Source organism: Geotrypetes seraphini, chromosome 1 (genome assembly GCF_902459505.1).
Source record: "Geotrypetes seraphini chromosome 1, aGeoSer1.1, whole genome shotgun sequence".
In the NCBI taxonomy this organism is placed as follows: domain Eukaryota; kingdom Metazoa; phylum Chordata; class Amphibia; order Gymnophiona; family Dermophiidae; genus Geotrypetes; species Geotrypetes seraphini.
In genome coordinates this window covers 334,570,705-334,598,079 of record NC_047084.1, presented here as the reverse complement: position 1 = coordinate 334,598,079, position 27,375 = coordinate 334,570,705, and the positions used below count along the sequence as shown (strand labels likewise).

At 43.7% G+C, this 27,375-nt stretch overlaps 1 protein-coding gene across 3 annotated transcripts in view; it reads left to right on the top strand.

Annotated features, from left to right (window-relative positions):
• The window catches only part of CCSER1 (coiled-coil serine rich protein 1), a 969,508-nt gene that overhangs the window by 230,404 nt on the left and 711,729 nt on the right, over nt 1–27,375 (top strand). For all 3 annotated transcript variants that reach the window (XM_033958815.1, XM_033958809.1, XM_033958799.1), the window contains one exon: nt 780–967. In XM_033958815.1, the coding sequence (XP_033814706.1) occupies nt 780–967 (188 nt within the window). The remainder of the gene's footprint in view (nt 1–779; nt 968–27,375) is intronic.

Sequence of the window (27,375 nt, the reverse complement as noted above, 5' to 3'; positions counted from 1 at the left end):
GTCCAAAAATGCTTGTTTCATTTAGTTTCCCATGTTATTTAAACAAATTGTTGTTTTGTTCTGTTCCTTTAAGGGACAATGTCATAAATAATGTGCACTATTCTCTATTAGTGTGCACTACCTCTATTCCTTTTTTCAATATTGCCTATATGTGCACATTATTGAAAAATTGTGCATGATTTTCACAAACATTGTGCATACTATTTATGCCACAGGGAAATCCTGAAATTTCTGAGGGGGTATTCCCTTAATACCAAAACAAGATCTGCCTGTCACAAACTAAAACCAAAGGAGGAAATGACTACTATGAAATGCAGATCACCATGAAGATGTCTTAGTAGTAAACAACCCCACAAAGAGCTCAAAGTTCTTAGCTAGGAGCTATAGACAAAATAAGAACATAACAATAGCCTTACTGAGTCAGATCAATGGTCCATCAAGCCCAGGTACTAGTGACCTGGATTGGCTACCGTGAGAACAGGCTACTGGGCTTGATGAACCATTAGTCTGACCCAGTAAGGCTATTCTTAGGTTCTAATTAGCATATTTTTTTAAAATAACAAGTTCAAATACTTTTGCAATTAAGCTTGAAACCTAAAATTTGTAACTCTCCCGATAACGTTGTGAATATTAGACTACTAGTTATGTTCTACATCATATTACATATTGTGGGGTTTTGTGTGCAAGATAATGTAATAATTGAAACTTAGCTCGCACTTCCAAGAAGAATGTATTTGAACATAAATAAATAAAAAATGGTCAATGTTCTTTGTTCACAGTTAACTACACTAATAGCTTCAGTCCACACCGAGAAGGGAGATTCACTGAGAGACGCCTGAGGTCTTCTTCCGAAGGCACTGCTGGAGGCAGTAGAATGACTTTCAAAGCAAAGGATGGAAACTTTGAAGAACTTCATATTCTGAGGAAGCAAAGAACAAGCTCAACTTCTTCCAAAATGAGTAGCTTGGTAAGTTTCTGCTTGTACTGAAATGAATGAAATTATTATCTCGCTTCTAGTGAACTCAAGAGTTCTAACAGAGACAAACAACGGTAAGTTTGAATTGGGCTTCTGAGATATTTCTGCTTTCTTTTTTTGGTGATAAAAGTGCAATTAGTTTTGCATTTTCAAAACTACATGTAAAATTCACAGAAAAAGCAGGTGCAAATCTTTGCATGAATTTTTCCCTTGGACAATTTCATATAACTTCCTGTACATATTTTCCATAAACATATCAAGTATTCACTTGCACAGAAAGATGGAGTTAACTAAAGAACACAAAGTTTTCAATTTATATATAATCGCAATCCAAAAGCAATAAATAAAATTTAACTCCAACTCAAGTCCTCAAAATCATAGATCCAAGAAGTATAGTCAGCGAGCATTAATATAAATCATAGAAAATGTAAAGAAAGAAAAACAGGGAATTCAATCATCTGAAGGAAGTATCCAAATTAAATGAGCACTCATGCTATCCCTGCCTTCAGGCGTGCGGCCGACAAAAAAGTTGTCAGTTGAGTAGGATCAAAGAAAACATATTTTTGTTTTTGAGATAATATCACACATTTACTTGGGTGTCTTAAAAAGAAAGAGGCTCCGAGAGCCATAACTCCTGGCTTTAAGAACAAAAATTCACGACGTCGCTTTTGGGTGTCTCGTGCCAGACCTGGGAACATTTGCACTCTGCAACCCAAAAATTATTTTAATTTATTTTTAAAGTAGTCTCAGCAACCAGTGTTTATCTGGTGCCAAGGCAACTGTGAGAAGTAAAGTTGCAGGTGTCGCCATTTCCTTGTCTGACTGTTCCAAGAGTGTCGAAATATTTAATGTCTGTTGATCCCTTTGTAATTCCTGCAGTTTTTGATGTCCTTCTTCTCTACGTATAGGCAAATAGTAAACCTGGGTAAAAGGTGGCAGCAATTCTTCTGAAATTCCCAATATTTCTACCATATATCGTTTCAACATATCTCGCGGAGGTGTTGTTGCCACTTTAGGAAAATTGATTAGTCTGAGATTATTATTACGAGAAAAATTGCCCAGTGCTTCCAATTTCCTTCTCAAATTTATATTCTCTCTCATCAATGTTTCTGTAAACTGCTTAGTGACTATGTTTGAATTTTTTAAGTCTTGTATATCAGTTTGTAAACTTGCAATCTGTGTTTCATGAGTATTTAATTTTTGTTCAACATGACACAATTGAGGCTTAATAGATTTTGCCAAATCTGCCACTAGGTCTCATATAGCTTCTAGAGTTATTTCTCGGGGCTTATCTATTGTAGTAAAATTTTCAAGCACTATTTTTTTACTCAGTTCAACTGACCCCTCCTCTTGTAAGCGACTCTCCTGAACGCTGTACTCCCTCTTGCTGTCAAGAGCCTCAGACAACACAGGACTCTCCAAATGGGAGCCCTGCTCCAAACTCCGCTTTCTGGTATCCAAAGCCTCACGAGAGAGGAGCTCACCACCTTCCGATAGTTCCTCCTCCCGCGGGGAGCTGGCAGTCCGAGGAAGAGGGGGAGGTGCTCTGGCATCGGGGCTAAGCGAGATTTCTAGTCCCGGGGAAACCACCTCCGGCTCGCCAGCGGGGATACTGATGCCGCCACCGATACTACCTGCATCCGGCGAAGAAGTTCAACAATATTGCCGAATCTAACAGGGTCGGGGCGCCACGAGGCTGCAGCGGCGCTTCGGCCCCTTTTTTCGGCATTGCAGACAGAAAAGGTTCCTCGTAGTCACAGATAAACCAAAAACTCGTCTGAAGTTCTAAGCCAGGATGCTCAGCCGACCGTCCCTTCGGCCATCTTGTATCCGCCCCTTTTGGACTAATTTTAATACATTTTTGACTAATTCAGAGACCAAAACCCCCTTTCTCAGGACAGTTAACTGTAACAGCAGTATACTTTATTGACCTGAGGAAAGAGATTTTGTCATCTAAAAATTAATTGAAAAATGTATTAATCCAATAAAATGGTATTATCTTATTTTTCATTTTATTTTTATTTGTTAATTTGTAAAGTGAAGATTACTATTTCTCAGGGTTTTTTTTTCAAATTTACATTTGCTATCTCGAATTTTGCAGAATATTAGCGGACATGCAGCACTATTTCTGTAGTGTTGCATTATATGCAAGGTCTGGCTTCTTTGTGGTTCAGTTTAACTTTTGTTTACATATTTCTATTTTTAGTTTGTGACTACATATTCCATATTGGGTGAGGGTGTTTCTGTGTACTGTGTGGTTCTAGAAACTGCCACACAAATTGTTATGAGAAAAAGTCCAAAGTGTCCAGTGTGTCTCCTTTCCTCTCAAATGTCACTTAGGGGTGTTTCTGTGTTCTGTTAGCACTGACTGCAGAATCAATCCGTACTAGTCTTAGTTTTATTGGTCAATCTGTACTTGTTTAGTTTTATTGGTTCAAACCCCTTACTCTTTTTTGTCACCTTCCTCTGGATCGCTTCAATTCTTTTAATATCCTTTGCCAGATATGGCCTCCAAAACTGAACACAGTACTCCAAGTTGGCCTCAGCAATAACCTATATAGGGGCATCAGCACCTCCCTTCTTCTGCTGATTATTCCTCTTTCTAGCATCCTAATGGCTACAGCCACTGCCGTATCACACTGCTTAGATGCCTTTAGATCCTCAGACACAATCACCCTAAGGTCCCTCTCTCCGTCTGTGCTTATCATCCTCAATCTTGAGTAACAGTGACATAGCTGTGACTCAGTGGGCCCTGGGTGGGAAGACTGAGATGCCCCATCTCCCTGTGTCCAGCACCTCTCCCCCTCCCACATGTCCCTTTGATCTGGTACCTCTCCCGCCCCCCCTGCTCTGCTGCTTACCTGCTTTCTAGGTTCTCCAGATGCTCCAGTAGAAGATAGTGCTAAATGCTGTCTCTCTGGCCAGCAGGATCTTTACTCTGCTTCATCATGCTCACAGGAAGTTGCATCGGAGTGGTGATACACAGTAGAGGAAAGGCCCAGTCAGCCAGAGAGGTAGTCTTTAGTACTGTCTTCCATTGTAATGTCTGGAGGAACAAGTGGTGGTTAAGCGCAGGGGTGGGGGGGAGGTGCTGGAGCCTGGAAGGGAGAGTTCATCTGTAGCTGGTCCCTACCATTGGGTGGCCCTGGATAATTTGCTGGGCTCGCTCAATGGTAACTATGCCCCTGCTGGCTAGTTATTCATGTGTTTAAATTTGACCTGCAGAAAATTTCCCTTCGCTGGTTAAAACTATTCAGAGGCTTCCTTGGCATGCAATATTTTAGCTACAATTCAATTGAAGTAGCATTCTTGTGTTGCATTTAGGCGAAGGGAGCTTAATAGCGCAATGAGAAGGTACAGACGCCATGAGTGCTTTTTAGTGGTCTCGGAATGTTTATCACAAACTATGCAGTTAAAACTTCATATATATTTTCTATCCACACAAGCTATTAAAATAGTTTCTAGTATGGTTAGAAATAATCATTTGAAGTGCAGAACATTCATGGATAAAACAATCTGATTAATTTATTCTACAAAACCTTTTTTTTACTCATTTATAATCAGTATGCAGCATGGCAGCTTATATTTAATTTTCTCTGATGCTCTTTTCAGTTTTAGTTGAAAGGCTTCTAAGTAATGTTTCCATACTGCCACAAGATGTCAGTGTTTCATCATTTTTGCTCATCACATTTGTTACTGATGAAAGCAAACTTTTTTTAATTTTTTTTTATTAATTGATTATATATTCTGTGCACTTTTGTATGTGATTTGAAAATTAATAAAGAATATTTTTTTAAAAAAACAACTTTTTCTTTATTTGAAATTAGCTAACACCTTTTGAAGTTGTAGCTAATGTCAAGTTATATTCAGGTACACACCATGTCTTTGGAAAGCTCACAGACTAAGTTTGTACTTGAGTAGGCTTTCCATATGCTTCTATAAAAAGGAGGACGGATTAAGGCATTCGGGTTTTATTTCTATTGAAAACAGTGGAAGTAAAACCTGCATGTCTCAATCCATCCTCCATTTTATGGAGCTATATGGTAACCTTATACCTGAGGCAACGAAGGGTTAAATTACTTGCCCAAGGTCACACAGTAAGATTTGTACCAGTTTCTCAACCTGCTGTTCTAACCATTAGACTACTTATGCGTCTCTAACAAGACTACAAGGTAACATTCTTATAATAACTGTTACTTAAAATCACTCAAAAGAATGTGAAATTAATATTTAAATAGAAAAGCAGAAACAAGGTCTATTTCTCTCACTTCTTCTTTCTTGTTGATGACACAGACTATACTACATTTACCCTCACATTCCTATAGCTAAGAATCTTCTGTCTGTATTCCGTCCTCTGTTAAACTGTGATGCTCTTTTTACCTTTATCTGTCATCATGTTTCTGTGATTACCATCTCCACTAGGAGGCTATTCTATGCATCTAAACCGTTGTAAAGAAATGTTTGCATATGTTACTTCTAATTGCACCCATGCACTCTAATTTTGTGAGCTTTTGGAATAGAATTTCCTGTCCTCTACACAAGGTTTGATTCTTGTTCCTTATTTATACTTTTTAGGTAGCTGAATGTCTCTATCATATCCTTGCCTCTCCTGTCCTTAAAACTGGGGTCGGCCAGTGCATTACTTTTGGCTTGATATTTCAGTGGAATGCCACTGGTTTGACGGACACAATCTGATGAGGACCAACCAGCATGGCTTCAGCAAAGGAAGATCTTGCTTGACGAACTTGCTGCACTTCTTCGAGGGAGTAAACAGGCAGATAGACAAGGGTGACCCGGTTGACATCGTATATCTGGATTTTCAAAAGGCGTTTGACAAGGACCCGCATGAACGACTACTTTGAAAAATTGCGAGCCATGGAATTGAGGGTGAAATACGTGGATTAAAAACTGGCTGGTGGATAGGAAACAGAGAGTGGGGGCAAATGGACAATACTCAGACTGGAAAAGCGTCACAAGTGGAATGCCGCAGGGTTTCGTGCTTGGACCCGTGCACTTCAACATATTTATAAACGACCTGGAAATTGGTACGATGAGTGAGGTGATTAAATTTGCAGACGATACGGAGTTATTCAGAGTAGTGAAGACACATTAGGATTGCGAAGACCTGCAACATGACATAAACACGCTCGAGAAATGGGCCGCGACATGGCAAATGAGGTTTAACATGGATAAATGTAAGGTGATGCATGTCGGTAACAAAAATCTTATACACGAATACAGGATGTCTGGTGCAGTACTTGGAGAAACCCCCCAGGAAAGAGACTTGGGAATACTAGTCAACAAGTCAATGAAGCCGTCCGTGGCAAAAAGGGAAAACAGAATGCTAGGAATGATTAAGAAGGGGATCACGAACAGATCGGAGAAGGTTATCATGCCGCTGTACCAGGCCATGGTAAGCCCTCACTTGGAATACTGCATCCAGCACTGGTTGCCATACATGTAGAAGGACACAGTGCTACTCGAAAGGGTCCAGAGAAGAGCGACTAAAATGGTTAAAGGGCTGGAGGAGTTGTCGTACAGTGAGAGATTAGAGAAACTGGGCCTCTTCTCTCTTGAAAAGAGGAGACTGAGAGGGGACATGATTGAAACATTCAAGATAATGAATGGAATAGACTTAGTAGATAAAGACAGGTTGTTCACCCTCTCCAAGGTAGAGAGAACGAGATGGCACTCTCTAAAGTTAAAAGGGGATAGATTCCATACAAACGTAAGGAAGTTCTTCTTCACCCAGAGAGTGGTAGAAAACTGAAATGCTCTTCCGGAGGCTGTTATAGGGAAATACCCCCTCCAGGGATTCAAGACAAAGTTAGACAAGTTCCTGCTGAACCAGAATGTATGCAGGTTAGGCTAGTCTCAGTTAGAGCACTGGTCTTTGACCTAAGGGCTACCGCGTGAGCGGACTGCTGGGCACAATGGACCACTGGTCTGTCCCAGCAGTGCAATTCTTATGTTCTTCTAAGTGCACCTCAATATGTTACCTGTATGAAGGGGTGCTGAATAGGTCTGCCCAATTCGTCGATTCAGATTGATTCACCAATTCACTTTGGTTAATCTATTTGTTTTCTAAAAAAATTCAACTCATCGATTCAGTGAGCCCTGAGTCTCCTGACATACATCCAAGTCTCCTAAAGCAATAGCAGCGGTGGTGGTGGCTGGCGGGCAGAGGCAGCGCAGTGAACAGACTGCTTCTGGCCTGCCCCACTGGGGCCTTCCCTCTGCTGCGTTACTGATGATTCATCAGAGGGAAGCCCTGTCAGGGTAGGCTGCGTGTAGCCTGTTCAGCACGCTGCCTCTGCCAGCTGGCCCCACTATTGCTGCTACTACTTTAGGAGGCCTGAAAAAGGGGAGAGGAAGGTGTCGATCAGGAGATGCTACTCAGGGGAATAGGAGGAATGGAAAGCTCCTGCACAGGGGGATGGGAGGGAGGGATGAAAAATTACTGCTCATGGGAATATGAAGGAGGCAAGCTGCTGCACAAGGGGATAGGAAGAAGGAAAACTGCTGCACAGGGGGATAGGGGGCATGGAAAGCTGCTTCACATGGGAGGTGAGGGGAGATGAGAGAGGAAGAACTGTTGGACATGGGGTGGAGGACGGGAGAGATGCAACAGAGGTAGAACAGGGTGAGAGGAAGAAATCTTGCACATGGTAGAGGGGAGGAAGACATGCATGGAGGAGAGAGAGAGAGAGAGAAACGGACATAGGGTAGAGGGTAGGGAGAGATGGTACATGGGGAGAGAGAAAGAAATGTTGCACATGATAATGGAGGGGAGAAAGGGAGAGATGATGCATGGAGGGGGATAAAGAGGTTTGATCCAGGGCACAAGGCAAGGAGAGAGAGAGATGGTAGACAGTGGGAAAGAAACAGAACTGTTGGATATGGCAGTGGAAGAGAAAGTACAGAGATGGAAGATGAAAGGGGAGTACAGAGAAAGAAGAAAATGTCAAATGAGCAGGAGACCCTGGTGAGCAAGTTAACAGAAGACAAACAGAATCCAACAGAAACCAACTAACCAAAAGGGACCAACATGATTTGAAAAATAAAATGACCAGGCAACAAAAGGTAGAAAAATAATTATATTTTCTATTTTGTGATTACAATATGTCAGATTTGAAATGTATATCCTGATAGCGGTGGTGTTAGCGAGCGTGAGCTAGGACCTAAAAGAGAGAGAAAAATGTCTTTATTGTTCATTTTGTACCTGGTCTTGCACTGGTCTTGACCTTGGGGCAGCCGCGTGAGTGGACTGCTGGGCAGGATGGACCATTGGTCTGACCCAGCAGCGACAATTCTTATGTTCTTATGTACAGTGTCGGCATAGGGCTGGAGAGCGCAAAGCAGTACACTTTTTGCAAGACGATGCACCTGTTCACGATGGCAAAATGATCGATGTTTTTATGCAGACTATCCACCCTACTCGCCGGATCTTGCTCCATCTGACTATTTTCTGTTTCCAGACCTTAAAAGAGTTTGAAAGGGTGACAGTTTTTGAGTGATTCAGAGGTGATTGTAGCAATGGAGCAGTATTTCAGTGACCAGATATCAGAGTATGTTTTGGAAGGGTTACATAAACTTCAGACGCAATATGCCAAGTGTGTTGAACTTAGGGGTGACTATGTGGAATAATTTGCAAGTTTCATGGATCCACATCATTCCCTTCTTGTTTGGGCTGAGAACTTTTCAGTACACCCTTGTACATATTATGCTACTATTACTACTTATTTCTATAAAGCTGCTAGACGTACCCAGTTCTGTACAGTAAAACATTCACGAGACAGTCCCTTCTTAGTAGAGCTTACAATCTAATCAAACAGACAAACAAGACAAGTAAGGAGTCAGGGGGATTCTCAGGCATGGGTGCTTTAGAAGCAAGTAGGGGTTAGGAGTTAAAAGCAACCTCGAAAAATGGGCGCTTAGCCTGGATTTGAATAACTCCAGGGATGGAGCTTGATGTACTGATTCAGGCAGTCTGTTCCAGGCGTATGGTGCAGCAAGAGATAAAGGAACATAGTCTGGAGTTGGCAGTAGAGGAGAAGGGTACAGATAAGAGAGGCTTGCCCAATGAACAGAGTTCCCGGTGAGGAGTATAGGGAGAGATAAGAGAGGAGAGATATTGAGGAGCTGCAGAGTGAATGCACTTGTAAGTCGATAAGAGGAGTTTTAACTGTATGCAGAAATGGATAGGAAGTCAATGATGTGACTTGAGGAAAGGGGTCAGGCAAACAGAACGCCTCGCCTTGTGATACAGACAGTCCAACAAAAGGCAAGGGAGGCATCTTTTCAACCAATGATCAAGTCTTTATTTGAACCAGTGCACTGTTTTGAACGTCACTGTTTAACTCCACAAGACTTGTTTGCACTCAGCGTTTGTTAGCAAAGTGTCCCCTGAGGAAGGTGTCCTCAACACGCCGAACCTAGGATCCGTGTTGGGACCACTGGTTCAAATAAAGACTTGATCATTGGTTGAAAAGACGCCTCCCTTGCCTTTTGAGGAAAGGGGTGATGAGCATATTGACTCTAGTGGAATAGGAGGGTGCTTCAAAAAGTTTCTGCACTTTCATACTTTCTTGGGAAATGGGCGGGAGAAGTGTTAAGATGGCGTGTCGTAGAATGTCATGTGACTAGTCAGTCAGGCAAGCTGGCTCACCTTGCAAGTAGTGATGCAATATGCATTTGAATTATTTAGTAATTAATTGAAGCGGAGAGAGATGGTTACATGGAAGACCTGTGAGAAACAAGTTGCAGTAATCTAGACAAGAGGTGATAAGGATTTTGGTAGTGTGCTCAGAAAGGAAGGGCCAGATTTTGGTGATATAGAGAAAGAAACGACAGGTTTTGGTGGTCTGTTGGATTTGTGCACAGAAAGAGAGCGAAGAGTCTTTGATAGTGTTGTCCATTGCCTATAATTTAGGATGGACATATACACTCTGGTTACAAGTGATTGCTTTTTTTGTTGACACTCTTATGTGTATATTTAGTTTAAGGTAACTGGAAATATGGAGTTTGGGAAGGACAGAGAATCTAAAATTGGACATGCCCAATGGTCTTCCCACCATTATTTATCTTTGGGTTAGTTTCTCTGACCGTTAGGCTCATGACAATCTGAGGCAGTGGTGCCCCTCTCCCGCCGTGCGCGCATCCCCTTCCTCATACCTTTTTATTTATTTAAAAATTTATATACCACATACAAATATGCGGTTTTCATATCCTATATAATAAATCTCTAAGCGCGCATGCGCACTTAGGGATTCGTGTTCCCTGCCGCTTTGGTGTGTGATCCGTGGCCAGATTCTATTATAGAACGCGGCGGCAGGGAACACTCTGGAGCTTCCCCCCCTCCCGCCCTCACTTACTGCGAAACAAACTGCTGTCGCCACTGCCGTTCCTTCTGCTCCCCTCTTTGGAGTGTGCAGTGCAGGCCGTGCACGTGGACCCGGAGGCGCACCGAGAGTGACACGCTGGTCATCCTCCCAGTTCGTGTCCAGAGCCTTTCCGGCACTACGAATTTCGTGTCCAGTCCACCCCCAGCAACAGGTTGAGTGCCACTTCGGCCTCGAGGCCCAAAAAGTGCAGGTCCAGGGCGCTGCCACCGCCCAGCAGCAAGGGGACGCAAAGGCAGGCGAGGAGGAACAGCAGCGGCCTCTCTTCCATGCTTCCTGGAAGCAGCCTTTATTTTGCTGGCTGTGCCGGTGACTTGCCGACCTGCAAACCGGCGGGGAGTGGACAATGTAAGGATGACGCTTGACCCGCAGAAGGGGAGGGGGAGAAGAGGGTATGAAATCGAGGGAAGAGCAAGGGAGAAGGCCGATCTTTTACCTGAGGGAAGAGGTAATGAGACAGCTATGCTAAATTACAGGGGCCAGAACTGGGAGATTAGAGATAATGCATCTTAACAGGTAGTGAGAGACCTTGATCAAAGGGAAGAGGATGAAATGGGGCAGATGAACTGGAGGGGGAGAGGGAAAGGGGGCTGCTTTGGTGGAGGGGTGTGCTGGGAGGCAGACAGCTTTGCTTGGGGGGGGAGACAGAAGGAGGCCACGGAGAGATAGTCAGGGAAGAACTGGAGGGGGAGAGGGAAAGGGGGCTGCTTTGGTGGAGGGGTGTGCTGGGAGGCAGACAGCTTTGCTTGGGGGGGAGACAGAAGGAGGCCACGGAGAGACAGTCAGGGAGGAACTGGAGGGGGAGAGGGAAAGGGGCTGCTTTGGGGGAGGGGTGTGCTGGGAGGCAGACAGTTTTGCTTGGGGGAAGACAGAAGGGGGCCACGGAGAGACAGTCAGGGAAGAACTGGAGGGGGAGAGGGAAAGGAGGCTGCTTTGGGGGGAGGGGTGTGCTGGGAAGCAGACAGCTTTGCTTGGGGGGGAGACAGAAGGGGGGCCATGGAGAGACAGTAAGGGAGGAACTGGAGGGGGAGAGGGAAAGGAGGCTGCTTTGGGGGGAGGGGTGTGCTGGGAGGCAGACAGCTTTGCTTGGGGGGGAGACAGAAGGAGGCCACGGAGAGACAGTCAGGGAGGAATTGGAGGGGGAGAGGGAAAGGGGCTGCTTTGGGAGAGGGGTGTGCTAGGAGGCAGACAGTTTTGCTTGGGGGGAAGACAGAAGGGGGCCACGGAGAGACAGTCAGGGAAGAACTGGAGGGGGAGAGGGAAAGGAGGCTGCTTTGGGGGGAGGGGTGTGCTGGGAGGCAGACAGCTTTGCTTGGGGGGGAGACAGAAGGGGGGCCATGGAGAGACAGTAAGGGAGGAACTGGAGGGGGAGAGGGAAAGGAGGCTGCTTTGGGGGGAGGGGTGTGCTGGGAGGCAGACAGCTTTGCTTGGGGGGGGGAAGACAGAAGGGGGCCATGGAGAGACAGTCAGGGAGGAACTGGAGGGGGAGAGGGAAAAGGGGCTGCTTTCTAGCACCCGTTAATGTAACGGGCTTAAACACTAGTCACATACATAAAAATTTTGTTTCCCTTCAATTATCACATAACAGACATGTCTAAACAACATCGTTAATTGTCCCTGTTATAATAGGGATAGAGCACAAATTCAACCAATTCAAAAATACAAGCAAGCTTTAAAGCATACATTCATGTCAGAAAAATTCTAAAAGGCAATTATCAACTGAAATATACCTTAGCATAAGAAGGCATTGAGTTTTCAGCATTTTCTTAAAATTCAGCCTCCCCATACAAAACCGCAGGATACCAGGCAAGGCATTCCATGGTTCTACGCCTACCACAGATATCATTGATGCTCTGATCCTAGCATGCATAGTCGACATTCTACCCTCCAGACTTAATTTCATCCCATTTATGTCACTAAGCTCTCTTCTCGGTTTATAGATCTGGAAGAATTATTGTAAGATCTTTGGGGAAGCATGATACAATGTCTGATGTATAATCGCAACAATGAGCAGCATGCCCATGTCTGAGTTGGCTTGCCCGTTGATGTCACTTACTAGGCATGGGTCCCAGAAGTGATGTTAGAGAGAGTGCCGATGTGGGCAGCGACTTCACGCCGAGGAAGTAAAAAAAGGTATGTTAGAAGGCAAGGGGGCACGTGGCAAGGAGAGGAGCGGGGATGGTGGAGAGGAGGAGGAGGGGTGAAGGGAGAGATGGAAAGGGAAGGCATACAGTTTCTGAAAGGGGCATAGAAGGAGATAAGATGCCATATAGAAGGGGCAAAGACAGGGCAGACAGTGGATGGAAGGAAGAAAGTGACAAGAAAACGAGGAAAGCAGAAAGTAGAGAAGAAGACAAAGGTAGAAAAAAAATTTCTATTTATTTTTTGGCTTTAGGATAAAGTAGTATTGTAGCTGTGTTGATAAATATTTATAAATGGACTAAATGTAATACATTTTTGACTAATTCAGAGACCAAAACCCCCTTCCTCAGGTCAAGACAGGATACTGTATCAGCAACCCCCTCACTAAGCCATTGAGTACAGGCATTTTTATCTTATTAACTCTTGAGAATATGAAGAAATACATTGGGCTTTTTTTGGGGGGGGGCTGCTTTTTCAAGGCAAACAGTCAGGATTAAAAAAATAAATAAAAATCTAGCAACCCTGGGGCACATCAAAATATCTGCTGTAGCCAGAGCCTCAAACTTAAGAGAAGATAGCTGGTTATGGTTTACTTCTATCCTGCTTGTATCTAAGCTGGTGTACAAAGTCACATACAAATTTAAAAATCCAAAACATCAATAAAAACACCATAAAAAATATCACTACATATAAACACCATCACGCATGACAAACTCCCTCTCCCCCCGATTCTAATCCAGTGATGTTTCTGAACAAGGCCACGAGTAGCATGCCAAACTCTGAGTACTGTCAGTTATGGAGGCTGTGATACTTGGTTGTGTGGGTGTTACTGCCCATTTGCAGACTGCCACAGCACTTTTGAGTTCATTTGCTGCCGTCTGGAAGTACATTTCCGTGCACTGCTCACAGGAAGCAAACAACAGGCTGCCCGCTCCATTCTTTTGTCTTCAGCCAAAGTAGACTTGACAGCATTAGTTTGCAGCTTGCTGCGCTCTGATGCAATGTAATTTCTTCATTTGAGCTCAGTGCCGGCATCCCCCCAGCTTGCAAAGCACTGCAGATGAGACTGAGAGCCGAAGCTGTCACGACTGCTTTTGATAGGAATGAAGAGCAGGGTCTGACGGTGTTGCTCCATTTTAAATGGCCCTCCATGCCTTGTTTACTTCAAGGAGCACGGGGGACACTTTGCCTTTCAGACCTGAATGCTGGAAGTGCTCTTTGCACCCTCCAATTGTTAAGTCTTGTAAATTTGATCTTAATAGCCCTATCAGAAACAAAATGGTTGTGGTGTCACATAAATGTTAGAGTATATATATATATAATGTTAGAGTATATATATATATATCTAATATAATAAAGAGCTAGCCGCGCATGCGCACTCCTATTTGCGTGTTCTGTGCGCATGTAGGTCTGTGGCCGAAGGAGTGCGCATGCGCGCTAATACGTCACCAGCCGATCGCCTCCACAAGCCGGACCGCAGCCAGACGACGATCTCCGTTCCTCCTTTGCCGCCCACCCCCTTCTCTTCCCGCAGGCCCGAATGGCGATTCCAGCAGCGTGTGCATCAGTCTTCACACGCTGCTTCGGGCCCTCTACTGCCCTGATTTGCTCTGCCGCGTCTCTGATGATGTCATCAGGGCGTGCCAGAGTAAATCAGGGCAGTAGAAGGACCCGAAGCAGCATGTGGAGACTGATGCAAGCGCTGCTGGAATCACCACATTTGTAGTCTGGACCGCGGGAAGGGAAAGGGGGGGGGGTAGAGGAAATGCTAATGCTGCTGCACAGGGAACTGGGGGGGGGGAGGGAATGCTGCTTTGGACATACAGACAGAGAGAGGAAGGGAAACACAAAGAAAATAAGAAAGACACAGGGGCAGGTGCACAGGGAACTGGTGTAGGGGGAGGGAAATGGAGGGGGATGGAATGCTGCTTTGGACAGACAGAGGGAGGAAGGGAGATAGAAAGAAAAGAAGAAAGACACAGGGGCAAGGAGATACACAGAAAGACAGACAGGCAAAGGGGGACAGAGACAGACAGAATGGACAGCGGGAGCTGCGTCAGGAGGGGTGCGGGATGCGGCAGTAGGAACCTTTCCAATGGGTGCAACTGGGCGGCTGTCGGGAACCTCTGATCAGGGGCAGAGCAAGGTAAGAGTATCATAGGGATAAGATGGAGGAGGGGGGATAAAAAAGGAAGGGATGACTACTGCTGGACAGGGGGAGAAGGAAAGAGATGCTGATGGACGGGGGGGTGAAGAAAAAGGAACGGAGGACTAATGTTGGACAGGGGGAGAAGGAAAGAGGTGCTGCTGGATAGGGGGGAGGTAAAACAAAGGGAGAAGGGCTGCTGCTGCATAAGGAGAGCAGTGAAGGGGTGGTGGTGGACACAGGGGAGGTAAAAGGAAGGGAAAATGGACAGGGGGAGCAGGCAAGGGGTGGTGATGGACAGCCAAAGAAAAAGAAAGGCAGAAAGAAAGAAAGCGGCTAAGGAGAGAGACAGAAAGAAATAAAGACAGACACACACACATATGTTCTAGCACCCATTAATGTAACGGGCTTAAAGACTAGAGAGAGAGAATATATATATATATATATATATATATATATATATATATATATATATAAATAATGTTAAAGTATATATATATATATATATATATATATATATATATATAAAATTTGAACGTGCACCAACAGTTGTTATATACTAAGCCCAGTTTCAGTCGTGTACCAATGGCGGAGCGAGAGTGGCGGTCCATCTTGGGTGCACGCCCTAAGAGGGTACACAGCCGGCACACTGGGCCTGGAACCTCCCGTCCTACTCTGCCACTGCTGCTTTCCTGAAACAGCAGTAGCAGCACTAAACTTTAAATTCAGTTATCGCGGGACCTTCCTGCACCTCCCCATGGCTGCTGGTCCACCCTCTATGACGTAACTTACTTGTTCCGGAGCAGAGTCAGCCATGGGGAGGTGCAGCAAGGTTCCACGAAGACTACGGCTGTGAGCTCTGCTCCGGAACAAGTAAATGACGTCGGAGGGGGTGGACTGGCAGCCATAGTCATTGCGGGACCTTGCTGCATTTCCCCATGGCTGCTGATCCACCCCCTCCGACATCACTTGTTCTGGAGCAGAGCCGGCAGCTGCAGTCATCGCAGGGACCTTGCAATACCTCAGTGCGGCTACCGATCCACCCCCTCCAATGCCACTTACATATTTCAGAGCAGGACTTTGCTGCATGACATTGGGATGGAGGTAGAGAGAAAGGAGCAGGATACTTGTATGAAAGAGTGGTGAAGGAGATAAAGGGTCAGATGCTGATGGAATTGGTGTGCAGGGAAAGGGGAGAGAGACATAAGGGGGAAGGATACTGGATGCAATTGGGTTGGAGGGAAAGAAGGGGCAGATGCTGATGGAAGTGGGGGGAAGGGGGCCGATGCTGATGGAAGAGAGGTGGATGAAGAGAGAGAAAGTGCAGACATTGGATGTTAGTAGGGCAGGTAGAGGGGGAGTCTATGTTGGATGGAAATGAGGATGGGAGAGAGAAGGGAGCAGATGCTGGATGGAAGTGGGGAGGAGAGAGAGAAAGAGGGGAGCAGATGCAGGTAGAAAGTGGGGAAGAGAGAAAGAGGGGAGCAGACACTGAATGGAAGTGGAGAGAGGGGGCAGACGCTGGATAGAAGTGGACAGAGAGAGGAGAAGATGCTGGATGAAAGGGGAAGAGAAAGAGGACACATGATGGAAGGAGGGCATAAATAAGAGGGCACATGATGGAGGGAAGAGGATTAAGTTAGTGAAATACTTGAGGGGGTGAGGGAAAGAGGTGGAAAGAGAAATTGATGACAGAGTAGTAAGAACTTAATCTAGACAGATGCAGAAAATAAACCGAGAAGGAAGATGAGGGTAGAAAAGGAAAGGGAAGGTTGAGGAGAGGAGAGAGTGAAATGCTAGACCATGGGGGGTGTGGGAGAGGGAAGGGAAGGAGAGGAGAGAAAAGCCAGACCATTGGAAGAGAGGAGGAAAGGGAAGGGAAGAAGATGAACGTCAGCCCAATTGGGGTGAAGGGAGAGATGGAAAGGGGAGGCATACAGTTTCTGGAAGGGGCATAGAAGGAGATAAGATGCCATATAGAAGGGGCAGAGAGAGGGCAGACAGTGTTTGGAAGGAAGAAAGTGACAAGAAAATGAGAAAAGCAGAAAGTAGAGAAGAAGACAAAGGTAGAAAAAAAATTTCTATTTATTTTTTGGTTTTAGGATAAAGTAGTATTGTAGCTGTGTTGATAAATATTTATAAATGGATTAATTGTAATACATTTATTATTGGACTAATTGTAATACATTTTTGACTAATTCAGAGACCAAAACCCCCTTCCTCAGGTCAAGACAGGATACTGTAACAGCAGTATACTTTACTAACCTGAGAAAAAAGGTTCTGGCCTCTGAAAGCTAATTGAAAAATGTATTAGTCCAATAAAATGGTATTATCTTATTTTCCATTTTTTATTTTCCCCCTCCCAACTTTGGCTCCCTTTTATGAAGCTACATTAGGCTTTTTTATCACCAGCCATGACAATATTAGCTCCGACGCTCATAGGAATTCTGTGAGTGACAGAGCTTTTACCGCCACTGCCTGCAATAAAAAAAACCCTTCATAAAAGTGGGATGGGGTGGGGTTATTTGTTAATTTGTAAAGTGATTGCTTAGAAAGAGGAAGAGATAATGGTTACTGCAGATGGGGAGACTAGATGGCCATTTGGCCTTTATCTGGCATCATGTTTCTGTGTTTTTGTTTCTCTGGTTTTTTTTTTTTTAATTTACATCTGTTATCTTTATATTTTGCACTATATTAGGGGACATGCTTCACTGTTTTTGTTTCTGTGGAGTTGCATTGTAAGCAGAGTCCAACTTCTTGGTGGTTCTGTTTAACCTTCCAAGTTTCCAAGTTTATTTAAAAATTCTTATACCGCTCACTCACATTTCTAAGCGGTTTACAATTGTAAAAAAAACAAACAAACCAACAGGCAACAATTAAAGTCAAGAGTTAAAACATATGATTACAAATCAATAGTGAGGGGATAATTAGTACTAATAAGACTTACAGCACTAACAAACATTGAAACAAAAGGAAAGAAGGGTAAGAACTACAATATTCATAAGAAAAGAGAACAAATAAGGATAAAAAAAACACTAGGAGGGGGTGAACATATTTCTATTTTACCCCCTACCCCCTGTTTTTTTAAATACAAAACCTCTCATAGTTCCCCTCCCCCTTATCCCTCACTATTGTGTACCGTTATATAGCACCACCAGTTTTCCTATTTTAATATGTAAGCTGCCTAGACTTTCTGTCTGATTGATGGAATAGGAAACTAAATAAACTTGAAAAATATAATACATGGTGGAAGGCATCTTTGTATAAACCTTTAAGCTATTTAAATCATTGCACAGAAATTCGCCATGTGCATGTCACACGGTGAAACAAAATATAAATGCAATAGTCTTTACTGTATTTGCTCTATTTACATTAATTTACACTGCACTTTATAGGTGCCTACTATTTTATTCATTTTATTCTATTGGTTGTAATTTAGTAAAGCTTCATATTGCTAAGTTCTTCACCTTCATGTCCTGGTAGTCCTTTAGCCTGTCAGATAGTGCATAAGAGAAGCCTCTCTTGTTGGTGCAGAAGACAGAAGAGATGGAGGTATTGGTTTCAGTGGTAGACCAGGTTTAAGGTGTCTTCAGTGACTGAGAATAAATCAGGTTATGTCTCCAGGTGCTGGGTGGACAGAATAAATCTCTTCCCTCAGAGGTTTGAGGCTGTGCTTTCTTGTTCTCTATTGCATCTGGGCTTTTATTTTTTTAATTCTTTTTTTCTTTTTCAATTTCATAACATGATATTACCATCAAAGGAAATTGCTGAAAGTGAGAAAATAATGTACTTTCCATAGAAAGCTTAGGCCGCAGCAGTATTAGCTCCAGTGCTCATAGGAAATCTCTGCAATCACTGCAAACAATTATTCTAAGGTACTTATGCTCTTTTCAATGCTTCCACCTTCTTACTTTCATACCACATAATACGTTGTTTAGCCAAAGACCTCAGAAACACCACTCCTCCGTCCCATTAGAGGTATTATTTTCCGGGGAAAATATTGTGTTGAATCCTCATTGGTCTAGGCTCATAATTTTATCAAATTTTTAATTTTAACTCTTCATCTTTTAAATTTTTGTAGTTTTATATAGTTTTACTTAGCTTGGTAATAGTCGACCTTATTCTCAGTGCAGTAGACTAAGCGGTTGGACCTGACATGTTTCGCCTTAACTTTGTCAGGGATCCACTCTACAATAAATGATATGTCACAGATTAAAATCTCTTAAATATAACACTATCACCATAATTATAAATAATCATACCCATCTCACATAATATTTTGCCTAACGTAGCCGCTGTCATCCAACCCATATGTTTCACTTTTTTGTAAGATGGCGGCGATGTTCTCAGGGCTCATTATTTATAATTAAACAGCTGAGAACCCAACCCCTTCAGGGAAAAACCTACTACTGGGAAGGCCCGCCTCCTGTCCCAAAGACGTGGGCCAGCTCCATCGTACAACGTGATGACATATCTGATCAGCTGAGATATCACGGACCCTATTGGAGGAATCAGAATAAGGAAGCCCACTCGATTTCAGCGTTCAACCCAGTTGGCTCAACTGTACTGAACCTATGGATCCAGCGCTGCTCTTTTGTGTTTAATATTCTTTCCAAATTTCCTCCCACCCTCCATTCTTGTAGAATGTCTATCACCGTCCATTTCAATTCCGTTACTGTATGTTTAAATCGCACCATGTGCTGTACCATCGGAGCTTGCAAATTCTCATTATTGATTCTGGATTTATGTTCATTTAGTCGAGTTTTTATCGAGTGGCTAGTCCTACCTATGTAAATGAGATCACAGGGACAAATTATCGCATAAATCACCCATCTGCTGTTATAATCGGTGGTACTTCTTGATGTAATTACTGTATGCTTCCCCGGTACTTCCCATCGTCCCCCCTCTATTGTTTCATCACACTGACATCCCCCACATTTTTAATGTTGGCCATGTTCACCCTCTTTAATATATTGGAATTTTTTTTTAAATTCAATTTTTGTCAAATCATCCTATCTTTATTAAAAGCTATCAAGGGGAAATGTTTGAGCCCAGTGTGTAATTCTAATATGTGCTAGTGACTCCTCATCAATTGTACCAAATTTTTGGTCGCCCTCGAGAATGGGAGAACACATATTAGTCTGTCCTCTTCTACCTCCTTTTTCTCTAATTAACAGATCTTTTTGAGCATACCAAGCTCTCAGAAAAACTTGTTTAGTTGCTGGTTTAGGGTACCCTCTTGCCATAAATCTTTGTTCTAATATCTGGGCTTGATGTTTAAATTAATCCATTTCAGAACAATTTCTCCTAATCCTCAGATATTGACTAATAGGTAATTTAAATTTTAATTTAAAAGGGTGATGACTAGAAAAATGCAAGAGGTTTCCTATACACTGTGGTTGAATAGCCCTCAAGAGTCTTTATCACTGTCAAATCCAAAAATTCAATCTGCTGCTGATGATATATAAGGGTTAATTTGATTTGAATGTCCACCGAATTCAAATATTCCACAAACTCTTTCAGCTCTTCCTGAGACCCTTTCCACAAAAAGAAGATACCATCGAGAATTTGCTAAATACCCAAAGGGGTATTTTAGCAAATTGTGGTGTTGAAACATAGGAATTCTATGAGCATCAGAGCTTTTTTTTTTTTTTTTAATTCTTTATTCATTTTTAAAACTTTCAGGAAGTGCAATATAAGATAAAATCATTTTACCCTTTAACATCACTTAATATTCTACCAAAGTCTAATTCACATCAAATATTCCTCCCCCCCACATACCTAACAATTATCCTTAAGCATAAGAAAACATAAAGTATTCCCCCCCAACTTGGACATGTATATTCAAGGGGAAAAAGTAATATTCATTCTTTACAATAAAAAAAAAATTAAAAAAAGCCTAACTCAACTTCATAAAAGGGAGGAGAAACATAGAAACATAGAAGATGACGGCAGTTAAGGGCCATAGCCCATCAGGTCTGCCCACTCTACTGACCCACCCCCAAGTCTACTATCCTAGGGATCCCACTCCTGGTGACAGGTTCCCTTGGCTTAATCCTCTAAGGCAGGGGTGTCCAATGTCGGCAGTCCAGTCGGATTTTCAGGATTTCCCCAATGAATATACATGAGGTCTATTTGCATGCACTGCTTTCATTGTATGCTAATAGATCTCATGCATATTCATTGGGGAAATCCTGAAAACCCGACTGGATTGCAGCCCTCGAGGACCGACATTGGACACCCCTGCTCTAAGGGATCCCACATGGGCATCCGATCACCTGCACTGGGAGCTCGTTCCAAGGATCAACCGCTCTCTCGGTGAAGAAATATTTCCTGGTGTCGCCATGAAATTTCCCGCCCCTGAGTTTGAGCGGATGCCCTCTTGTGGCTGAGGGTCCTTTGAGAAAGAGAATCTCTTCTTCCATCTCAATATGGCCGGTAATATACTTAAACGTCTCAATCATGTCTCCTCTCTCCCCACGTTCCTCGAGTGAGTACAGCCGCAAATTTTTCAGCCTTTCCTCGTACGATAGATCCTTGAGCCCTGAGACCATCCTGGTGGCCATCCGTTGTACCGACTCTACTCTCAGCACATCTTTTCGGTAGTGTGGCCTCCAGAATTGCACACAGTATTCCAAATGAGGCCTCGCCATGGTTCTCTATAATGGCATTATGACTTCAGGCTTCCGGCTGAGGAAACTCCTGCGGATGCAACCTAACAACTGTCTTGCCTTAGATGAAGCCTTCTCCACATGATCAGCAGTTTTCATGTCTGCGCTGATGATCACTTCCAAGTCTCGTTCTGTTGAAGTTCTAGCTAAGGTCTCACCATTCAAGGTGTAAGTTCTCCACGGATTTCTGCTGCCAAGGTGCATGATCTTGCATTTCTTAGCGTTGAAGCCTAGCTGCCAGGTCGAGGACCAAAGCTCCAACAAATGTAGGTCCTGTGTCATACTATAGGGTGAATTGCCGTCTCTCACTATATTGCATAGTTTGGCATCGTCAGCGAATAATGTTACCTTACCTTGAAGCCCCTGAGTTAGGTCCCCTATGAATATGTTGAAAAGGAGCGGGCCCAAGACTGAGCCCTGCGGTACTCCACTGGTCACCTCCTATGTTTTAGAGAGGGTACCGTTAACTACCACCCTCTGAAGTCTGCCACTCAGCCAGTCATTGACCCATGTAGTTAGTGTTTCTCCTAGCCCCATTGATTTCATCTTGCTCAACAGCCTGCGATGCGGGACACTATCGAAAGCTTTGCTGAAGTCTAGGTATACGACGTCCATGGATTCTCTCAAGTCTAACTGTTTTGTTACCCAGTCAAAGAAGCTGATGAGATTGGATTGGCAGGACCTACCCTTGGTGAATCTGTGTTGACTGGGATCCCGTAGATTCTCCTCATCCAAGATTGCGTCTAATTTACGTTTGATTAGTGTTTCCATGAGTTTGCATATTATTGATGTGAGACTCACCGGTCTGTAGTTTGCAGCCTCTGCCCTGCAACCCTTTTTGTGCAGTGGAACGACGTTAGCTGTTTTCCAGTCTATGGGGACTCTCCCCGAACTTAGGGAGAGATTGAAGAGTCCTGATAGCGGTTCTGCCAGGACATCACGCAGCTCACTGAGCACCCTGGGGTGTAGATTGTCCGGTCCCATGGCTTTGTTCACCTTGAGTCTTGCCAGTTCGTAATAGACGTCACCAGGTGTGAACTCGAAATTCTGAAACGGGTCTTCCACGCTGGGGGTGGTTAAGTTAGGAAAACCCATGCATTAAGGAAATATATCACTGATTGTAGTTAGTCCACAATAATGAGAAGAGGAGTCTAAACTGTTAGAGTCTCTTAAGGGAAAAATGAATTAGAAAATAAAGAAGTCTATCAGACTTTAATTCATTCCTTATTTCTTCACAAAGTTCAAGGAACGGCTTGCAGGGGTGTGCTAGAGGAAACTAAATTCTTATTAGCAACAAATGCTGTAAGCTAAAGACATATCACATATTTACAGGGGAATCAAAGAACAAAAATTCCCCCGACCGAAGGCCCTTTCAGCTAAAGTAATAAAAATTGTCTTCTTTTCTGTGTTACATCAGGATACATTCTTATTTTATAATTAAAGAATAGTTTTAAAAGCCATTCTCCTATCAGAATCTGATGCCATTTGAACTACAGTACTAATGTGGTAGGAGCCACATTACAAAGACTAGGGGACACTCGATGAAGTTCTAGAGAAATACTTTTAAAACTCAGAGAATAGTTAAGCACTGGAACGCATTGCCAGAGGATGTGCTAAGAGCAAATAGCGTAGTTGGTTTTAAGAAAGGTTAGGACAAATTCCTGGAGGAAAAGTCCATAGTCTGTTATCGAGAAAGACGTGGGGGAAGCCACTGCTTGCCATGGATCGGTAGCATGGAATATTGCTACTCCTTGAGTTTTGGCCAGGTACTAGTGACCTGGATTGGCCACCGTGAGAACGGGCTACCGGGCTTGATGGACCATTGGTCGACCCAGTAAGGTTATTCTTATGTTCTTATGACCTCCATATTAGACCATTCAAGGAAATTAGTTAAATCTAAATTAGAGAATGACATTGGGACAAATTTTTCCCCGTCCCCATAGGAACTCATTTTCCCATCCCGTTCCAGTGAATTCTGTCCCTATCCTTGCCCCATTCCTACAAGCTCTGTCCTCATCTGCACAAGCCACACTTTAAAATCTTAAGTGTTCGAGGCTTGTACGGTTAAGGCAGAGCTTACAGAAATGGGCAGGCAAAGGGACAGTGACAAAATTCATGGGGACAGGATAGGGACATTGAGTTCCTGCAGGGATGGGGGCCAAATTTGTCCATTTGTCATTCGCTAATCTAAATTATCTGTAGACAGCCCTTGCTGATTTGGCTGAGATTGCCTTTTACCGGTGGATAGGATGAGACCTTTAAAACTTCAGAGAAATATCTTTTAAAACATATTAATTGGCGAAGTTGGATATTTTTTTTGAGTTTAAAACCTCTACTTGTACTTCTCCATTTCTCCCTGCTCTTCCCCTTCCTTGCAAGTCTGCTTTGCTGTCTCCTTTGAAATGAGAACAGAATAAAGCCTTAAAACATCAACCTCATGCTTCAAATCATTTATAGCAAAAAAAAAAAAGGGGTATCCAAATGGTAAAAATAAACAATTTTGGTAATGAATTTCTAAACAAATTTTAATTGTTATGATAACAAATAAATTGCCATCAATTCCGAGCATTCACTTTTTCTATACATCTCTATTGGCGTTCTTCTTATTCCCTCTTTGAGCAATCAAACTTGTGGTGGGCATATCATAACTATACAGACATCAGTCTTCGGAACCTCTTATGATGTATATATCATTTCAAGTTCCTGTCTTGTATATTTTTATAATCATTTATGTCCATTACCTCCTACCATTCCCTATTATATCTTTTTTTTTAAATTCTTTAACTCATTTTTTAATAACACCCATAAATATATATTTTTTTAAAAAACCTTGTAAATCGTGTAAACAAAAAACTTCTACACTTCTCCCTCTGTATTCGTGGTTTCAGCACTTGCGGTTTCGATTATTCGCGATTTTTCGCTTGCTGACTCCTCTCCCCCCCAAATTACGTCATGAGTAAAGTACTTGTACTGTATCGATAAAAAAAGTTTGACACTTACCAGCTTTCACTCAGAAAATTGCTGCTTCTATGCTTTCACTCACAAAATCACTGCTTCCCAGCTTCTCAGTGTGCACAGAGAAAAACGCTGCTTCCCAGCATGCACAGAGAAAATCGCTACTTGCCTGCTATGTGCTTGAAACATCTAAAAAGTTATTTATGGTTTCAATAGTAATAACGGTGGCTGTTACAAAAAACTGCGAATAACATATAAAAAGATTTGCAATTTTTCCGTATTTGCGGTTATGTCCCTCCCCTAACCACCACAAATATGGAGGGAGGAGTGTAATTCTAATTGAAAGGCAACACTTATCTTGAAACTTGGCGGATCCTGCCACCATCAACACTGATGTTTCATAGCTCCCGACGCCCTTTCTTTTTGTGAGCATTTCAACCCCAAACGGGTCTTCCTCGGGGGATGTTGAATATAAGCTGCCTCTCCAGTACTTTTGTAAAGTTACTTCGGCCTTCTAAGCGTGTATGCGCTTATCTCATATTGCAACTACCAAACAAACAGTGTAACTTCTAGCATTTATGGCGTGTGGCTGAAAAAGCAGAAAAAAAACCATGACTGGCTGTGCATTCCTAATATATATATGCTGACATTATGATTAAGGAACAGTGGCGTAGCGAGGATTAGAGGTGCCTGGGACGGTGGCACCCCTACCCCCACTCCACATGCTCCTTCCCTGCTCTCTCCTGCCATATGCGCGCTGCTTCCCTTCCGCCATACTTCTGTAACGTTCGTAGCACCAGCAGCAAACCCCAAGCTGCTGTCACGCCAGTGTCAGCTCTTCCTCTGATGTCACTTCTTAGGCGTGGGTCCAGGAAATGATGTCAGAAGAAGAGCCGATGCTCGTGTCACAAACGTGAAAGAGGTATGAGGGAAGGAGCGTGTGCATGCGGTAGCTGGGGAGGGGGGGGTGGGGGAGAAGGAGCAAAGGGGTAGCGAGGAGGACGGGTGCCAGCACCCCCTTACAACACTACTGCACATACACCTTCCCCCTACACACTCGCACCTATGCATGCATTGTATGCATGCACTGCATGCTTTCCTCACTAGTTTTTGCAGCATACAGCCATAAAGTACTGTATATACTTGAATATAAGTCGAGACCCCCCCCCCCCGTTTTTCCTCCCCAAAAGGAGGAAAAAAAAAATAAATAAAAAATGGTTGACTCGAATATAAGACGGGGGCTTAATATTCAAGTGCCATGCCCTGCCAGGATCTCTCTCTCACGCCCTTCCTTGCCAGACGCTACACCCAGCCCTCCTCACTACTTGTCAAGGTCTGCACTGCACCCTGTCCAGCCTCACTGCTAGGCTCTGCACCCTGTCCACCTACTCTTCCACCTCTGTTGGTCTAGTGGTAGGCCAGGACAGATCCCTCCCATCTCCTGGCCCAGCCCGGCCAATACAACCCCCCCCCCCCCGGCACGTGTACATTTTCTGTAACACCCCCCCCCCAGGCCTGCCTTGTACCTTGTCAGTTATCCCTGGTGATCCAACGCTATATGCTCCTGCCCTGCACACCTCCTTCCGAGCTCGCCAATTGGGACAGGAGAGATCCCTCCCATCTCCCGCTGATATAAATCAATTTTTTTACCCCCGTGTACGTTGTCAGTTATCCCTGGTGGTCCAGCAGTATATGCTCCTGCCCTACACATCTCCTTCCAGGCTCAGGACTCACCGATCGGGGCTTGCGGCGCACAGGCACACAGGAGTGAGCTTCTCGAGATCCCGCGTGACCCTGCGCCGCTAGCTGAATGGCTGCCGTCAGGTCCCACGAGAACTGGCTGCAGCCATTCAGCTAGTGGTGCAGGGCCGCGTGGGAGCTCGAAGCTCACTGCTGCGTGCCTGTGCGCCGCAAGCCCCGATTGGTGAGTCCTGAGCCTGGAAGGAGGTGTGTAGGACAGGAGCATATACTGCTAGACCACCAGGGATAACTGACAAGGTACACGGGGGTAAAAAAAATTGATTTATATCAGCGGGAGATGGGAGGGATCTCTCCTGTCCCAGCCTATCAGAGGCTTGCATCATGTCGGGGAGGGGGGGGGGTCGGGTGATGACCCGAATATAGGACGAGACTCCCATTTTTGGGCCATTTTTTTTGGCCCAAAAATCTCATCCTATATGCGAGTATATACGGTATATGTTTTGAAGAATTTCCTCTGTATATTAGAGAAGGGATTCTTTGATGCCAAGTGACTAAGATCCTGCATTTTGCATGCAGGTTGTTCAGTCATGTGTAGAATTTCTGACTCAGATACTGTGAAATAGAGGATGCATTGACCTCATCTTTGACTAGCTTTTCTAAACTCAACTAAAACTTAACCTTATATACCGGGTCTTCAACCAAAGGAAGCTCGACGCGGTTAACAATAAATTTAAAAAAAAAAAGTAAACTGAAATACAAGAGTTAGTTTTCAAAATGTTTAGCGAATAAAAAAGTTTTTAGAAGTTTACAGAAGAGTTGGAAGGAACTGGGACACCTCAAAATTAGGGGAAGTTCATTCCATACTTGGGGAAATTTAAATGCCAGAGAACTGCTAAAATTCTTAACTCCTTGAATTCCTTTCCTAGAAGGAGGAATGCCTCTCGCATATGACAATCTATAAACATTCTATTTCCTTTCAACGTAAATTCTTTTTGTATGTTAATTGTAAGCGCTAGCACTTTAGGGAACTTTTTCCCAGCTGGTATCTGCGGCAGTGTGCATGCATCATAGCAGAAGCAATAATAATACAGTAATAATGATTTAAAAAAAAAAAAAATCTTTTGAACTGGAATGCATTCAGTGCCATTCAATGCCTGTGTAAGCTGGGTAGCAAAATAAGAACTTTGGGTCGGAGGTTGTTCCATGTCAGATGCTTCCCAGCTTGTGTTAGGAAGAGATAAGATGCGAATGTCTAGCCCAGCAGGTCAATGCCTTAAGCTGGCTCATCTTTTCAAAAGGATGCTCGATAGATTAATAGAAACGATGAGCCTAAGAGAAAAGCGGAACCGGCCAGCCTAACATGCTTGATGAATCACAGCAGGT